The sequence below is a fragment of the Buteo buteo genome, chromosome 12 (genome assembly GCF_964188355.1).
Source record: "Buteo buteo chromosome 12, bButBut1.hap1.1, whole genome shotgun sequence".
Taxonomy (NCBI): domain Eukaryota; kingdom Metazoa; phylum Chordata; class Aves; order Accipitriformes; family Accipitridae; genus Buteo; species Buteo buteo.
In genome coordinates, this window is record NC_134182.1 from 21,934,349 (window position 1) to 21,950,087 (window position 15,739).

Here is a 15,739-nt window from a genome sequence, read left to right on the forward strand (position 1 = left end):
AGGCGCGCCGCGGGCAGCCTCAACCCGACCGCGGGCCCGGCGCCCCCTCCGCGAGGGCCCCTCGGGTCGCTAAGCAACGCCGGCGGCGCCGCGGCACGGCCGCCGCCTCTCGCCGCGGGCCACGGGCAGGGCCCGGCTCTCTGGGGAAGCAGGTAGCCGGCCGCCTCAGTCCTTCGCGGTGGAGGTGAGGTAGGGGTGAAAATATATTGAAATTCTACGGAAAACGTTATACATACGTAGTTTTTGTAACCATTGTGTATATAAAAATGTATGTAAAGTGTGTTAACGCACTAACAACTCGGCCACTGCCTTAAAAGTGGCACTTTCTGAGAAAAACGGCGCTTTTTTGTGCTTCTGAAGGAGACCTACCTACTAAGGGCACCCCCGCGGCAGCGCCGGCCGCACGACCCGGTCCCTGCCGCCGGCCGCGCTGGCTGGAGGCAGCGCAGGTTTCCGAAGCAGCTGTCTGCCTACAGGACAGCCTATAGCCTGCTCAGCGCCAGGCACCTCATACCATTAATTACCTACAGCTCCGCTACTTCAGTGGAGCCAGAACAGGTTCTGTAAAGCCAGTGATGATAAAGCTTTTCACACAAGAAAAGCCTAATACATAGCTATAGATTATTTTGTCATGAGGGTTTCAAACGCTAACTGAGCTGTCTTGTGCTTCGCATTAAGCTTGAAAGCCAGGGGGCTGTACGCTCAGCACACAAGCACAAATGCTTAGTCTTAAAAACCAAAACAAACATGGCAGCACCAAGGGACAGGAGTATACTATTTGGGAAGTGTAGTTTATGATTATCTATAGTTGCTGTAAGGTACGTGTCTAAATACATGAAGTTATGGCAAAAGGGACTGGCAGTAAGAAGGACTATGACCAGGAAGCAAAACATGGACTAGTCAGAGCATATCTTTGGAAAAAAACACTTAAATTGGGGGGGGGGGGGGGGGGGGGGGGTATGCGGGCATGGCTGAATTATTAAATTGCCTGTTACATGTTCTGCAAAGGTAAATAACAGTTGTTGCTAAGGCTCACCAAGCACTAATGTGGTAGATTACACATGCAACAGAAAAGCAATTGTCAGACTGATCTTGGAATCCATAGATCAGCAGGAATTAAACAGCACACCATCCCTCTGTGATAGTCCCATTCCACAATCCATTAGCACTCCTTCCCCACTATTCCTGCAGATGTTGATAAACAATATATTGCTCTGAAAGCATTTGATTATCACACTACATGACAGCTATCTTCCAACAGAAAGCAGCAAGTCTTGAACCTGCATCAAGCCTGCTGTGCATCAACTGTGACTAGCTCAGAACTGTAACCTAAATCCTGGATGAGAGACTGAAAGTGCTCAATGCCATGCCAAAACAGGTAACAGTTCCAGGCATGATATCTCCAAGGGGACATTCAGCTGCACAATCAAGTAGAAGAAAGGATCCAGACCTTAGACCAAAGGAGAGCACAGTATTACAAATATGGACATCTTTTCCAGAAGCTCAACAGTTCACCTGACATTTCTGTATGTCTAGTCATCAGCTCTGTATCTGATAGTAGTTTTACTGATGAACTTAGTGAACTGGGAGGAGAGGTCTGCTTTTGTCAGTGAAATGCTTTTGCAAGTGAACAGTATTATTACTTAACCTCTCTCTGTGGACCTTTACACACTATGCACCTACCGGTAACAGTGGAAATGGTTTGGTATACCACTTATGTTCTTCATACTCTAGTGAAGAGAGGACACACTCAGTAATCACACCAAAGAACTACTACATTACTAGGAGAAGCGTTATCCTTCTCCGCAATATGCATAAACACCAACATAACAAAATAAATATGTTGGTGAAATGAAAGGAGCAAAAAAAGCACAGCAACAGGACAGAGATACACAGTAGAAGAATTTGCAGTCCTAGGTAAGCAGAGTATTTTCCTCCTACTCCTCTTCATCAGGAATGCCGTTCCAATGTCAGCCTATTTCACAAGCGTTTTGAGGAACCCTCCTCTCTGACATCCTAGAGAGCATGATGTTCACAAAAGAAACTTTCTAGAGCACACACAGAAGATTAACATTAAAAAGGAAAGAGGAAAACTCAAGATGTAATGACTCCTTCACAAAAGAAACCTTACAGTAAGATTTTAAGAAAGTTGCCTGGCCCGCAGATCAGACCTACCTCCTCTGTTTAAAGTCCTACCAATCAAACCTGTCAGAATGCACTACTTCCTTAGGACAGCATCATCATTCATACACCTTTTTAATGGGATCTTTCTGTAGTGGAAGAAGGTAAGAGGTATGATTATGTCTATTAGGGTAGCCACAGCCTTGAAGAGTTGGGTTGTCTTTTACCAAATCCCAAATACAGAAGCCTTTCAAATAACTTTAAAATAGTCACACTGTTTACAGTAATCAAAACATGAAGTGAGATAGTCTGTGTTTTCTCAAAAAATCTAAGACAACTAGGAGAAAAACATTCATCTCAGTGGTTGCACCAAGGAAGACTAATGCAGAAATGGATTTATATTTTCCTTCTTAAACAAAATAAACATAGAAACAAGAAAGTACCTACAAATAGCGAAAGAAATTTTACAGATGAGAAGGGCTTCCCCCATCCTCTTCTCACAGTGTAAAACAGTCTTTTTCATGTAACAGCGACGTCAAAAGCATATGCCACTGAAAATGGAACTTCACAGAAAAATTAATGACAGGATGAGGCAAGACTTGCTCAGTCTTTTAGGGATAAGTGATATGCTGTGAGGGTAGTACAACCCACGGCTCAACAGCAATGTTTTGTAAACAATAAAACTAAATGCTTCCTTCTGTGCCTTGTGGTTGTCTACAGATGCTGCTTTCCTACCCTGCCAACGGGACATTTCACTAATTCAGACAGCAGCACTTCTGAAGAGGTAAAGGTTCCTCTCTGCTGCCAACAAGAACTGTATGTGGTTTCTGAAGTCGTTGCTAATAACTTCCGGATGCACTGCTTCACAATTCTAAAACCCTTTATGCAAAAGCCTGAAGAGGGAACAAACCAAAGATACTACATGAAAAGAGCACTAGCTAAGGAATTCTGGAAGCTTTTATCTTCTCCATCCCTATCTAACAGAAAATGAGCAACATCAACAGAGCAAACTGATGGCCAGCAGCTCAGCTTACAATGCGTTTAAGCACTTAAGGCTGACAGGGTCCATAATCTACACTTTGTTACCTTTACTGCCAGAGGCCTGGGATGACTCTAGCTGCCATATGAAATTCAATAGGAAAACCCACATTGGCACTTTTTCCTGATATACTGCTCCTGCCTGCTGGTGGGGATGGCCAAGTTCTCAAGTAGCTTGGGCCATTCCCTCTGCTGCCTGAAATAAGGGAAGCTGATGTACACATTTAAACATGTCATTCACTAAGGGCAGTGATGCATACAAACTATTACATTACACTAAGCAGGTCACAAGTGATCATGGAAGCCTAGGTTTTGTATGTCAACCATCCAGCATAACAGCAGTTTGTTCTCTCACAATCCCAATTATCTTTTAGAGATCAAGCTTCTGTACATTCATTTAAAAGATAAGGTCCTTCTTCCAAATGCTGCTAGTTCTTAGCTCCAGCCTCTTCATAGAGTCTCTCCTTCCAGATGTACAGTCCACTCATTCAGCAGTAGTCAACCAAACACCATTAGGTTGGTTCTGGGCAAATGAGTCTGCAGTAACAGTGTTTAGAGAATGTAGTAGCTTTCATTATAGTAAGAATCCTCCTCACCGTCCTCACTGTCACAACTGCTCATCAACAAGATGGAGTAGATGGAAGAAATGACACCGCTGTCATTGTCTGTGGCTGGTTTCACCAACACTTTCTGTTTCTCTGCATTCAAAACACACAGATACAAAAGTTAACAGTGACCACTGTACCCAAAATACTAAATTACTAGTTCTCTTTGAAACTTATAGTTTCTCATTGTCGGTTTGCAATAGTTCTTTCAAGCTGCAGGGCATAGGCCTTTTTCTTTTCCATTTTCAGCATTAAAAGACAAAGGGTTGGGGTTTTTGTCTGTTTGTTTTCATAAGTTTCCTATATGCCTTTTCCTGTTAAGAGAGCACAAGTGAGGAGACACTCTCCATCCCTTCGCTGGCACACAGTTGGCAATGGAAGTTGCTAACTATTACAGTGCCTTGCCAGATAAGTAAGAGGGAAGGAACAAAATGCGCTAAGGAGCTCTCAAACAAGTAATGGTTGTTCAGGACACTTACAGCCCCATCAAAATCTCCATACATTTAAAGAGTGCAAGCTGTTCCACTGGTGCCCATTCTGCTAAGGCCCTTGGGAAGCTCTGACTGAGCTTCTCAAGTGCCACTTGCATCATTATTTCTCTTTCAGCTGGTTTCTTCGTAGGAATTCATGTTTAAATAGACACATGATTATCTTTGTCTCAATCAAAACGTCTCCTTCACTGAATAAAAAGACTGCGCAGAAACAATTCATCCTTCCTCCTGAAGTGTGTCACAGTGAAGCTAAATGATTTCCTACTAATAGTCATTTATATAATTAGAGCATCTATTGCATATGAAGGTAGGCTATGAGCTGATTTCCTTTTTGTTCAAACAAGCATGAAGACCACTGGTTTACCATACAGACAGAAGTGAAGTGGGCTCCAATGAAGGCGCCACTTCATCTAATGACCATTAGCTACCTGATGCGACACTTCAATAGTGCTACAGCATACTCTGCAGAGGTGCATATTACAGAAGAGCAGTGTCAGTTCTGCAGAGGTGAAAGCAATTCACAAAGCCAAGCTGGACAGCCTTTGAGCAGCATAGCATTTCCTGAGGGAATCAGACTGAGTTAGTTAAATAGGTTATAATTTCAGGTTTGAACTAACACTGCTTAGCGATGTCATTCTGTGTCACCATGGAGAATGTGAAATGTTTCAAAAACACCTTTCATTAGGTAAAAGGCTTCACACACTGCAAAATGAAGGATCATGCACTCACTTCTCTGAGGGGAAAACAAGACAATTACTTAAGGGAACATAGCAATGGAATTTGTTAAGGGGTAGCAGGAAAAGACTTCAACATTTCAGCACCTAGATACCAGTGTCAAACGTTCTAGAAACAAACTTGGAAGAGGGAAGCAAGAATGGGAATACCCCATACTGGAGTTTTACTTCAAGCCATCACTGTCATGCACAGTCTTTTAGCTACAACTAGGCAAGAGGTTACGCATTTAAGCCACAGTGGCTTTAGTTCCACAAAAATTAACATGGCAGAGCAACTGCCAGTTCAGCCATACACTTACACGACACGCACCAACGTTCCTTTCAGTGATTTCCTGCACAAGTCTAGCACACAGAAGAGGATTCAGAGCTTCTCATCAGGCACTGCTCTGCTGAGTTTTTGCAATGCTGTAGTCAATAGTCCATCAAAAGGTGCCTGATAAGTTTTTCAAGGCCCATTCTATGTAGTTTTGCTTTTATTTAGCAATCTCTTTGAAACAGCATAACCTTTAGTGTGGTTAAGTTGCCCCGCTCGACTGCGGAATTCATACCGAAGTCTTTTTCCAAACTTTTTACTAATTTTACTTTACTGTGCAGTAAAACTAGTTACACAACATATCTTAAAATTAATTTTCTAGTGTTACTGCTGCATTCCCTGAGCATCTCCTTGGTATATAGGTGCCAAAGCTGTACAAAATAAATGGAATGAGAGATTGTACTCATCATGCCACATCCACCCACCTCTCACCTTTCCGCTCTCTGATAAGGGTCAGGCGATGTTTTTTCATTTCCACATCCAGTTTTTCTACCATCCTGTCAATGCAGTTATCCAGCACCAGAGAGCGTGTCTTTGATTTGATCTCCTGCCTGCAGATAGGGCACTCCACTTTACGTTTCGTCCACTCATTGATACAGTAGGAGCAGAAGCTGTGCGCACAGTTCAGAGTGACTGCCTGTGGAATTCGAAGGAAGGTTACTTATCAGCGTGCTCTCACAAGCATTGTCAAGAAAAAAAAATACTGAAGTCAGAAAAATATTAGATGAACACTTTCCATAAGGGAAGGGTGGGGATGAGCCCAAAGCCCCTTTTCTTTAGCCTTTGTAGGGTTTACACACAAAAACTCTCCCATGCCAGACTGCAGACAAGCTTTACAAGTTGGTTAATGGATTCACAGTAGATCACAGCAAGTCAGAAACACAGATGAAAAGAAGTAATTCTATTATAAGTTTCCCCAATTTGAAAAGTATAAATTATGGAAAAATTCAGATACTGCAGAATAGCATCTTAAATTACTGAGAAACCAGAAATTAAAATTTCAGCTAGCTCTTAAGTCATTATAACAAGGCTAACACATCAGGTTTCCTGTAGTAGAAATGAATGTAATGAAACCAAAGTTCTAGCAAAACGCAAACAGAAATAACAGTCTACATTTCAGGCATAGTCTATCACTTCTAGAATCAAATGAAAGCAGGCCGATTTCTCAAATAAAGAGTTTATCTAAACAACATAAACGGTTCAGGACTTGACTGAACGCTACACTTCCCTTCCTTTACTAACCTCTTCCTATATCTAAACCTGAAGCAGTCCAGCTCTAGTCAACTTAAAGCATGGTCCACTACAAAATCATTCTTCCTCAGGCAGGCTGTCAGCAGCAGCTCAGAGCACCAGTTCAAAAACACCCAGAACTGCTGTAAGCCTATAAGCATCTTGGGATTAAGCACTCATCTCTATGCAGGTAGAGACATTAAAGCTGAACTTGCTGCCCAGAAGAAGAGTTAGGGCAGACAGAATGGATTTCTGGACCAAACCTTACCCACAACTCACTGTGGGTCTGTTGGAACTGTTAAACTAACAAAGTAAAGAAATAAGCTTGAATATTGCTTTAATAGAAGTAGGAAAAGCTTCTCAAGTCTCTTTACTGGCAAACCCATACCAGTTTAAACATACCTCAATAAAGTGCTCAGAACAGATAGTGCACTGCAACTCATTCTCCAACACGTCATTCATCTGATTCAACACCTCTTCTTTTTGGGCTCTCACCTTTTCCTTCTCCTCCTAGCAGAAAAGTACATATGGTCATGTATCAACAAAGAACAAGGTTTTACTCAATATAATATTGGCAGGAAGTGCATGTGCAGGGGAAGGTAGTACAAGTAGAAAATCTTACAGCTGCAAGTCTCCACATGTCAAGTCTGTGTCTATTATATACCCAGATCTGTAACCTCTCTCCTCTTTGTAGTCACAGCAGTATTGAGAATATTCCCACCCGCTGTAGAGAATTTACAAGCAAGAACAGCTGTTACCAAAATTCCCTTCAGCCTAAAGAAACTACCAACTGGATCAATCTTTTCATAATCTCTTTCAACCTCTTCCTGGCATGAGTTTGGCTTAAGTCAACAGAAGAGTTCTTTTGATGTCTTACATAAAGAGCAAAATACCTCAAATATTAAAAAAAGGAAGCATAAGAATTCTAAACATTTCCTTGCATTTAACTACCCAATATTTTTTTTTTGTTTGGTGTTAAATTAGGCTCCTAGGTACCTGGTCTATCTTCTAAAAATAACAGAGAAATTCTTCCTATTGAAGCTATACTTGAAACAGCAAGACTTGCAAAGATGACATTAAAAAAAAAACCAAAGCAAACAGCCAGAGGTGGATAATGTAATAATTTCCAGGAGAAAGACACAGGAAAGGATCTCCTTAATTATTTTCCACTCATCACCTTGTGTCGAGAGCAGGAAGAAATGTGGCTTATCTCATTCATTATTCAAATTCCATGTTTTTTTAACCCCACACTCCCTTGTAGGACTGCTGGAACACTGCAGGTTTACTTGAATGCACTCTTAACTGAAAATGAAGCACCTCACGTTTCAAAACACTCTCTCTTTTTTTTTTTTTTCTTTAAGAAAGGGTGGAATGGGCCCACTTCTGCACAACACACAGTTCAGGTGCTCTGGGCTTTCTTTATGATTGAGAAAGATCTAGTAAGGACTGTTCAACACTAATTTATGAACAGGGCATGGTGTATCCTCTCCCAATCCTGGAAGCTAGAGTCGGCTGCCACATCAAAATACAGGAGTCTTTCACTATGGGAGGCAAAGTACACTCAAGACAAATGTTAAATAAACCATTTCCTCTGCTGCAGCATATCAGGTTTCACTTATGAATAAACCAGAGTATTCAGTTATTCCTTACCTTGGTTTCTTCCAGTTCTTTATTCTTGGCTCGAATTATCTCCTCAAAATCTTTTTTACTGCGGCTCAGTTCTTCCATCAAAGCATGATGCTATAACAATACCATCCCAGAAATTATAAGAGTGCCATTATAAGCTATCCTATTAAATATACGTGGCCATAATCATGAGGTTCAGTGTACTCATTTCCCCTGATCTCCTCTTTTCTAAAAGAGTAACATATGTATATATGAATTGGGGTGCTAAGGCAGTTTAGCCTTAACTTGAAACTGGAATGTAGTGCCAGTTATTTATGACCTTCCCAGTGTCATGGCACTTCTCATTCCCTCCCCCAGGTTACTCTTTCATTTCAGTTAGGATTTTACGGTCACCATTTTGAGTGCATCTGAGATGTTTGAGTATCAAGGGGTATTTGACACATAAGGATCACAAAAACCTGTCGCTGTATGCAGGATTACCTGAAGCTGTTTTCAGATTAGCTTTCCAAAAGGAAAGGCCTTTTGGAAAAAGCCTAGGAAACCTAAGTGCATGGCAATCTCTTTCAAAAACATTCCTAACTAAGAGTGAAATTTTTTTCATCTGGTTAAAATTGCCAAAACAACTACCCCAAAACAGATACCCAGCAGACAGACCTCACAAAAAAGCCCACCAGCCCAAAGACCAAATTCAAATAAAAAAAAAAAACAAAACATGGCAGCTACTTAATGCCTTCAATCTGAGTGCATATTCTCACAATATTTGCTGGCAAATAACAGCTCCCACAAAGCGAGGTCGGCCACTTTCTGACAGAAACTTGGTCTATAGATGAAGATCATCCAATCTGCACCTAAGGCAAAGTCCTCGTCTTCTACCAAGAGGCCACAGCAGTGAGAAAGATTTAAATATCTTAGTTACACAGTTAGACCAAACCTAGACTCATAACTACTTGCCTCTTGCAGGACCTGGGCCAGCTGCTCCTTCAGATTCTCCTCCCCATGTTGCCACTTTATTCCCTGGGGGAGGGGGAAGAAAAAAAAAAGAAAAAAAAACAAAACAAAAAACACAGACTTGAAGAAAGCAAGGGACAGAAAATGACTACTTTGCACACTCTCTTTTGAGAATATGCTTAAAGAAACAACGCTGGTTTTTCAGCAAACCCCGAGATGTCCCACTCTATTATTACACATGTACAACAAATTAGAGCTATCATTTACTGTGAAGAGTTAAAATGGATATATCATTTACAGTTACATACTTGGAACACCTCCACATTACTCTAGCTCTAAAGGCACCAGCATGTTCGTAGAACCAAAGAGGTCAGCAACAGCTTAAACATGAGAAAAAGCTGCAACTCTATCTTTGAGCACATTCAGAGAGGTCAGACATACTTACAGCTCCAGCTGAACTTCCCATTGTGCCTAAGCGTACAACTCCAGACTTTCTGTACTTCTCATACAGGTATCTTGCCTTTAGCAGCAGACTTTAAAGGAACTGATAAATTACAAAACTCACTCCAAAATTAATTCTTACTTCCTTTAAACCATATTTTGAGCAAACTCAAATAGAAAGACTTCAGTTTGTTATCTAAAAAAGCTACTTAACATACACATACTGCTTGAAAGCACTTAGAGATTGCAAGAAACGTTTTTTTGAAATATGAAAAAACCCCCTCCCTCCCTCCAGGGATTAAGGCATACAATAACTCACTTGCTTGGAAAAGGAATGGATTTGCTATGCAAACTGGGTATTAATTCAGCCATATACCAAGAGAAATTCACGCTTAAGGTGAATACTTTTCAACTTGTTCTCTCTGTAACCACAGGAGATCAGGCAGAGACTTCTGATTTTTTTTAATTCAAAAACATGCTTTTTTACTAACTGAAATGCTTTACTATCTTGCTGTAATGAACCTGTTTGTTAAAATTTTTAAAATTATTTCGCACCTTTTTCCTAATTCCCCATGGAGTCCAATCCCTTCTGCCTCTGCACTTTCTTTTGGTACCCATGCCTGGAAGTGAAATACTTCCATGACAATTTTAACAGGAGTAATTCACACAAACATTATTTGTGTTACTGTATGGTTCAATATCTTATTTTGGATCAATGTCTTATATTAGGCATTCCATAAAAATGAGAAAACACAGGCCAAAAAGACTACCACCATTATACCTCTAGCTTCTCTTGCTCTTTAGAGAATGTCCTCTCCAGCTCTTCCACCTGCTGCTGATGATGCTCTTGTTCCATGCACAGCTGGTCCTGCAACTCCCGCAGCTCCTGCTCCATTGCCAGGATCTCCTTCTGAGCACACTTCCTGCGCTTCTGCTTCACATTCAGAACCGCTGTCTGCTTCTCCTGCACTTTGACCTTTAACTTCATTATATCTACTAGAGTTTTCCTCACCATTTCCAAGCCAGTCCATGACTGTGCAAGACTAGAGCCTTTCTGATCCTTATGGGGGACAGACACAGCTTTCTCAGAGTGGACAGGGCTACTATGTGCTGGACCACTATCCTCCTCACTTGGTCCAGGAAAAGGCAGCTTGACATCCATCTTCTCTGTTAACTGTTTGGCCTCTTCTACCCTTCCCCATGATTTACCCAAAGGTTCATTGTCACAGGATACTCTGTCTCTTTTGGATCTGGAGTTTGAAGGGCCTTCTGATCCAGATGTCTCCAATTCCTCCAAACTAAATTTACGTTTAGTTCTTGAACTCTTAACTTTCCCCAGGTCATTCCTTTGGGCTAAAAATGGTCTGATTTTCTCCCATTCCTCTTTAATTACTTCATACTCATATTCAGCAGTCTCTTTGTTTTCCAAAGGCACTCCCAACTGGATACGGTCTCCTTCAGCGATAGGATAGGCTTTTGAGGGATCCAGGCGCTGTTTGTTAAGCCAGACTCCATTTAGACTCTGCAAATGAAAAGGGAATCAGCAAAATTTAATATGCAGTCACAGAGGCCTCTGCAAGTTATTTCTGGCAACTGTAAACATATCCAACCTCTTCAGTGTTGCAATCAGAACAAGCCACCTCCTTAAATAAACCTTGCAATATCCAATGTATTGGCTTAGTATCCCAGTTAATGCATTGTATTATCTACCATGCATTATTCCTGCATTACAGATTTCGTGTACAAGCACTAAGAACAACATTAATATATGTGCTTGTGCAGAAGGAAAAGAATGAACTCTAAGGGGAAAAAAACTGCCCAAAAGCTTCAGTAATAAGAACTAACAAAAAAAAGAAGATAACATAGAATATTGCAGTAATTATTCTTGACAATTATTGCACCTGAAATTCAAGAAGCAACTAGAAAAGAAAAAGGAGCATAGCTTATACTGCTTAAAGAAAAAAAAAGAGACAGTTCTCCATAAATACAGGGAGAATATAAACAAGAAAGAAAATGTTCTTCTAGAGAGAATATTCAAAGCAGAAAAAGGGGTTTTAAATTAGACACTAACTCAAGAAATAGTTTTGAAAAACAGCAAAACTGATCTGTGCTCAAGACGAACTACAGAATCATTAACTGACATATCTCAAGGAGATTCAGTAGAACAACTTGACAAATGGGTAGCAGTAATAACACAGAGGAAGTATTAATAGTTAATCTACCACAGATGTTTCCAATCATGCAACAACTGTTACATTTTCAAGTTTATACAAGTACTGCAACAGAGTTTTGTTTAAGAGTAGTGTAATTTTAATAGTAGCTACTCCATTCCTTTCTGACTAATCAGCTGTTGACCCAAACAACAGTCAAATCTGCATGATGTGTTGAACATTTTTGTTCTACCAGTGCTGTTTTAAAGCAAGTTACTGATTTTATAGTTTTCAGCCCAAATGAGAAAGTGGAGAGATTGTGATATAAAAAACATTACTGAAGTCAAAGTGAGACCTAGCTGAGGACTCTAATGTCAACACTTTATTCTAATCAGCTGAGGAGGACCTTCAGAAGAAACTCATTTGAGCATAACATGAAGCATGGTTTTTCTAACAATAGATTCTTGTTGTAGTTGATTGTATTAAAGCAATTGTGTCACTACATTAAGGAGTATCAGTTTATCCTTTCATTAGCAGTACAAGAATATTATCCTTTTGAATACTGCCAAAATTCATAGGATTTTTTTTTTAAGAAAGCAACAAAAAACAGGTTCACAGACTGCAAAGTGCCCTTGGCAAGACTATAATTGTCTGAAAAATGCTAAACGAAGAGATGAATCTATATACAGAAAGCAATACGGTTTGCATCCCAACTGCAGCAGACTGAAGCTTCCTGCTGGAAGTGCACAACTGGCAAGATGCACTCCCATAGTCCTTCTATCACATTTATACGATATTATATCATAACCCATATATTGTTTGAGCCCAAAGAGGGCATTCTCTTCAGTGAATCTTGGAGTACAAGGTCTTTAATCAGTCTCTGTACCTTGTTATCCTTGACAGTCCACTGCCCTTCTGCATTTTGCTGGAAAACACAGTGCTTACGAGAGATCATCAAGGGACAGGTTTTTGACACCAGCTGGTACGTGAGATCTAATCCTCGGCCTACAGTTACCTAGAAATAAAGTAGTTTAGTAACTGCAATCAGCAACAACATGGTAAATTCAGTTTATTTCATTTCAATGTACAATGTCATTTCAATATATGTCATTTCAATTTAAGTACAGCAGAAATCTATCTAGATTAGCATCTTATAGATATTTCCAAAGAGTTTGGGATAATATGATTTTAATTTTTTTTTTTTGCATTTAAATTCAAGACTAGATAGAAAATTGAAATCTACAAAGTTTGAAGTATTCTCTTTCTCTCCCATTGAGGAAAATTTGATTGTGCTAAGGGAGGTTACAGCCTTGGTTTCATGGAAACCTTCTGCAGCAGCAAAGCTGCTCAAAGCCACTCTCAATCCATCCGTGTCCCACCTCAGTCATTACCTAACTAAACACCATTTCTTCTAACCAGTACAACTGTTTGCGGGTCTAAAGATTACTTCTTACCCTCTTCTTTCACTAGTTGCATCTGTTTAACTGTCTGTGAACAGGAAAGACACAGGAAAAAAATAGCCCAGAAAAGTGCCACCAAGAAAATGGACATGTAAGCATGCCCTAAATGCACAATAGTTTTGTAAACCACACGGCTCAAACTGAGCTACATGCAGTTCATAACCAGTGGTGAAAGTGATCTAAATAATCTGATTAGACTCTAATCGTATCTTCTGGAAGAAGGGATGTAGTTTAATTGTACCGTTTCACAGTGTCTTCTTAAATCTGATCTAATTGCAGACTGCCATTTAAAGCATGGCTCTGCTCTCCCTCCCTCCGCTGCCTCCTTTGCAAGATCTGATAGTCATACACACCTTTCTTATTCATCTGTGTGTTGCACAAATTTTTCAGTTAGCTTATGTCATTAGACAACCGCACGGATCCAACATAATACAGCAGGAACACGCAGCCACAAAAAGCAGGACAAACACCTTTTACCAGAAGCCCACAGTTAAATCGGATGAAGAGTATTATAAAAGTGTGCTCTAGTTTTTATGCCTTAGATGAAGGCTGCCCTTCTTTTCTCCTGCAATCCCAACTCACTTGTGTCACACCTTCCAATTCCTACAAGATGGCAAGATGCTGCAGTCAAGAGAAGTTCATTCACTACACATTACCTGAGCAGGCCTCACCTTGAGTTTAAAGCAAGAACTCGGACTCCCACATCACAACTAAATGCAAGGAAGCAAACTAAGATCATGAAAGCAGACCTAAGCACGTTGGTCCCTACGTCTTAAATGCTTGATATATATTAGTGTTCTGTCAACTTGGATTGCATATGTAAGAGGTACAGAGACTCAGGTGGATAAAGACTCCTGTTATTCACACTCAGTCACGCACATCTGATACAATTAAGCCCAGGTAGGGCCAGTCACAAAAATTCCCCTTGATTGAGTTCATTGAGCATCGGGGGGCGGGGGGGGGTGGGGGGGGGGCTGAGACATTAGTTCCCTGCTGCCCACGTGGTACCAGCAGATCACAGCACATCCCCAGACCTCAGCAGTGCAGTTTGGCACCAACATTTAAATCCCCAATGAAAGCAGTTTGTGCTAACATACCAGCCTGTGGCCCGGCAAGCCTGTAGTACTGGGATGCTGTCAGTCCCCCTGTTGCCTGTGACAAGGACTGTAGGGCTGTGCGGATGATCGGAGTAATAACATCTTGAACGAGATTCTCTGCACAATTAACAGAGCCCTGGCTGCAAGTTTTGCAGATGTACAACTCAAGGCCTTCACGGACCATACTTGCACACCTCCTGGCTTCAAATCCATAATGGGAGAGTAATAAAACTATACATCTGCTTAAAGAGTTGCCTAGCATTGAAAGAAGAGTTGAGAGGGGTACCTCTTGCAACATGTACACAGAAAGGTATTAGGTACAACATGAACCCGCAATGCCTAACCTCCTGATTCCGAGCACTAGATTGGCAATCCTCTTACAGCACCCCAACCCGCGTCTCTGCCTGCTGGGTTTGAGGGGAAGAGCCCAAGGACCCATTTGGGCTTTCCAATTAAAAAACATGATCACTGAAAAAGGGTTATTCCTGTTCCATACCGAAACAGGTTTAAAACGTGACCTCGTTTACACCTGAATGACTTAAGCCACAACACTCAAACACGCTTACCATTAGCCTCGCCAAAGCATCACCTTGTTAATTAGGCTAAGGGTTCCCACCCCCCGCTTTACGTTTCTGTCACAAGCAACTCCTACCTAGACACGACATCGTCTTAAAAAAGATTAACGACCGAAGGCTTGGCAAATCGGACTGAGGCGCCTGCTCTCACGCCCGCACCCCGCTCTCCGCTGCCTCGCACGTTACCGGTGCTGAAACGCGCCGGTTCTGGCCGCTGCTCCCCACCGCCTCGGCCCCTGGGAGCGCCGGGCAGCGCCCCGCCGAGCCGCCCCGCGGGGAGGCCGGGCGTGCACCGGGGTGAGCGGCCGGCTCCTCCGAGCGGCAATTAACAACGGCTGCTCGTTAACCGGGACGGGACGGGACTTCTTCCTCCCGGGAAAGGCGTGAAGGAACAACGCGGCTCCCGAAACAAAGCGCGCCGAGGGCCGCTCGCCCCCTGCCCCGCGCGGCCCGGGGAGGAGGACGCCACGATGGGGCTGGGGCCGAGCGGCGCCGGTAACGGCCCGCCGCCCCGGGCGGCGCCGGTAACGGCCCCCCCTCGGCTGCCCGACTCCTCCGAGGGGCCGGAGCCCGCGGGGAGCCCGACCCGGCCCGGCTCACCTGTGTGCCGGCCTCCAGCAGGAGCCAGTCGCCGCTGACCCCGACCCGGCGGAGGCACCAGGCCAGCCGCGAGGCCCCGCGCGCCGCCATGGCGCGCGCCCGCCCGCCCCGACAGGCGGGAGCAATCGCTGCGGCAGCGCCGGCGCTCCCGCGAGACGAAGGAGAGCGTAGCGGCCGCGCAGCACCCAACAGGCCGGCTAATCGAACCCAGAGCGCGAGAAAAGGCTGCGCGTGCGCCCTAGGAGTCAGCGGGAAGATAGCGGTGACCCCCTCAGCAGCCGCGCCCCATAGCGGTCCTCCGCTATCCCAT

General features: G+C 42.7%; 1 protein-coding gene across 2 annotated transcripts; it reads right to left on the reverse strand.

Annotated features, from left to right (window-relative positions):
• Positions 1–2,083: 2,083 nt before the first annotated feature.
• RNF8 (ring finger protein 8) lies at positions 2,084–15,612 on the reverse strand. 2 transcript variants are annotated; one of them, XM_075042948.1, is made up of 8 exons: positions 15,430–15,612; positions 12,584–12,712; positions 10,329–11,069; positions 9,110–9,172; positions 8,183–8,272; positions 6,935–7,042; positions 5,728–5,939; positions 2,084–3,857 (listed from the first exon to the last, which is right to left on the reverse strand). In XM_075042948.1, the coding sequence occupies exons 1-8, from the start codon at positions 15,517–15,519 to the stop codon at positions 3,818–3,820; spliced, it is 1,473 nt and encodes a 490-aa protein (XP_074899049.1). In that variant the 5' UTR covers positions 15,520–15,612; the 3' UTR covers positions 2,084–3,817. The 2 variants fall into 2 exon arrangements, with proteins under 2 accessions (XP_074899049.1, XP_074899048.1); XM_075042947.1 differs by having other exon boundaries at positions 5,735–5,939; positions 15,430–15,610.
• Positions 15,613–15,739: the final 127 nt, after the last annotated feature.

Excerpts from the sequence above, each read along its gene's own strand:
- RNF8 (XM_075042947.1), bottom strand. The coding sequence starts at position 15,519 with ATGGCGGCGCGCGGGGCCTCGCGGCTGGCCTGGTGCCTCCGCCGGGTC. Across the intron at positions 8,273-9,109 it reads TGGCCCAGGTCCTGCAAGAG|CATCATGCTTTGATGGAAGA; the intron begins GCAAGTAGTTAT and ends GTATTGTTATAG. Across the intron at positions 7,043-8,182 it reads AAGAACTGGAAGAAACCAAG|GAGGAGAAGGAAAAGGTGAG; the intron begins GTAAGGAATAAC and ends CTTTTCTGCTAG.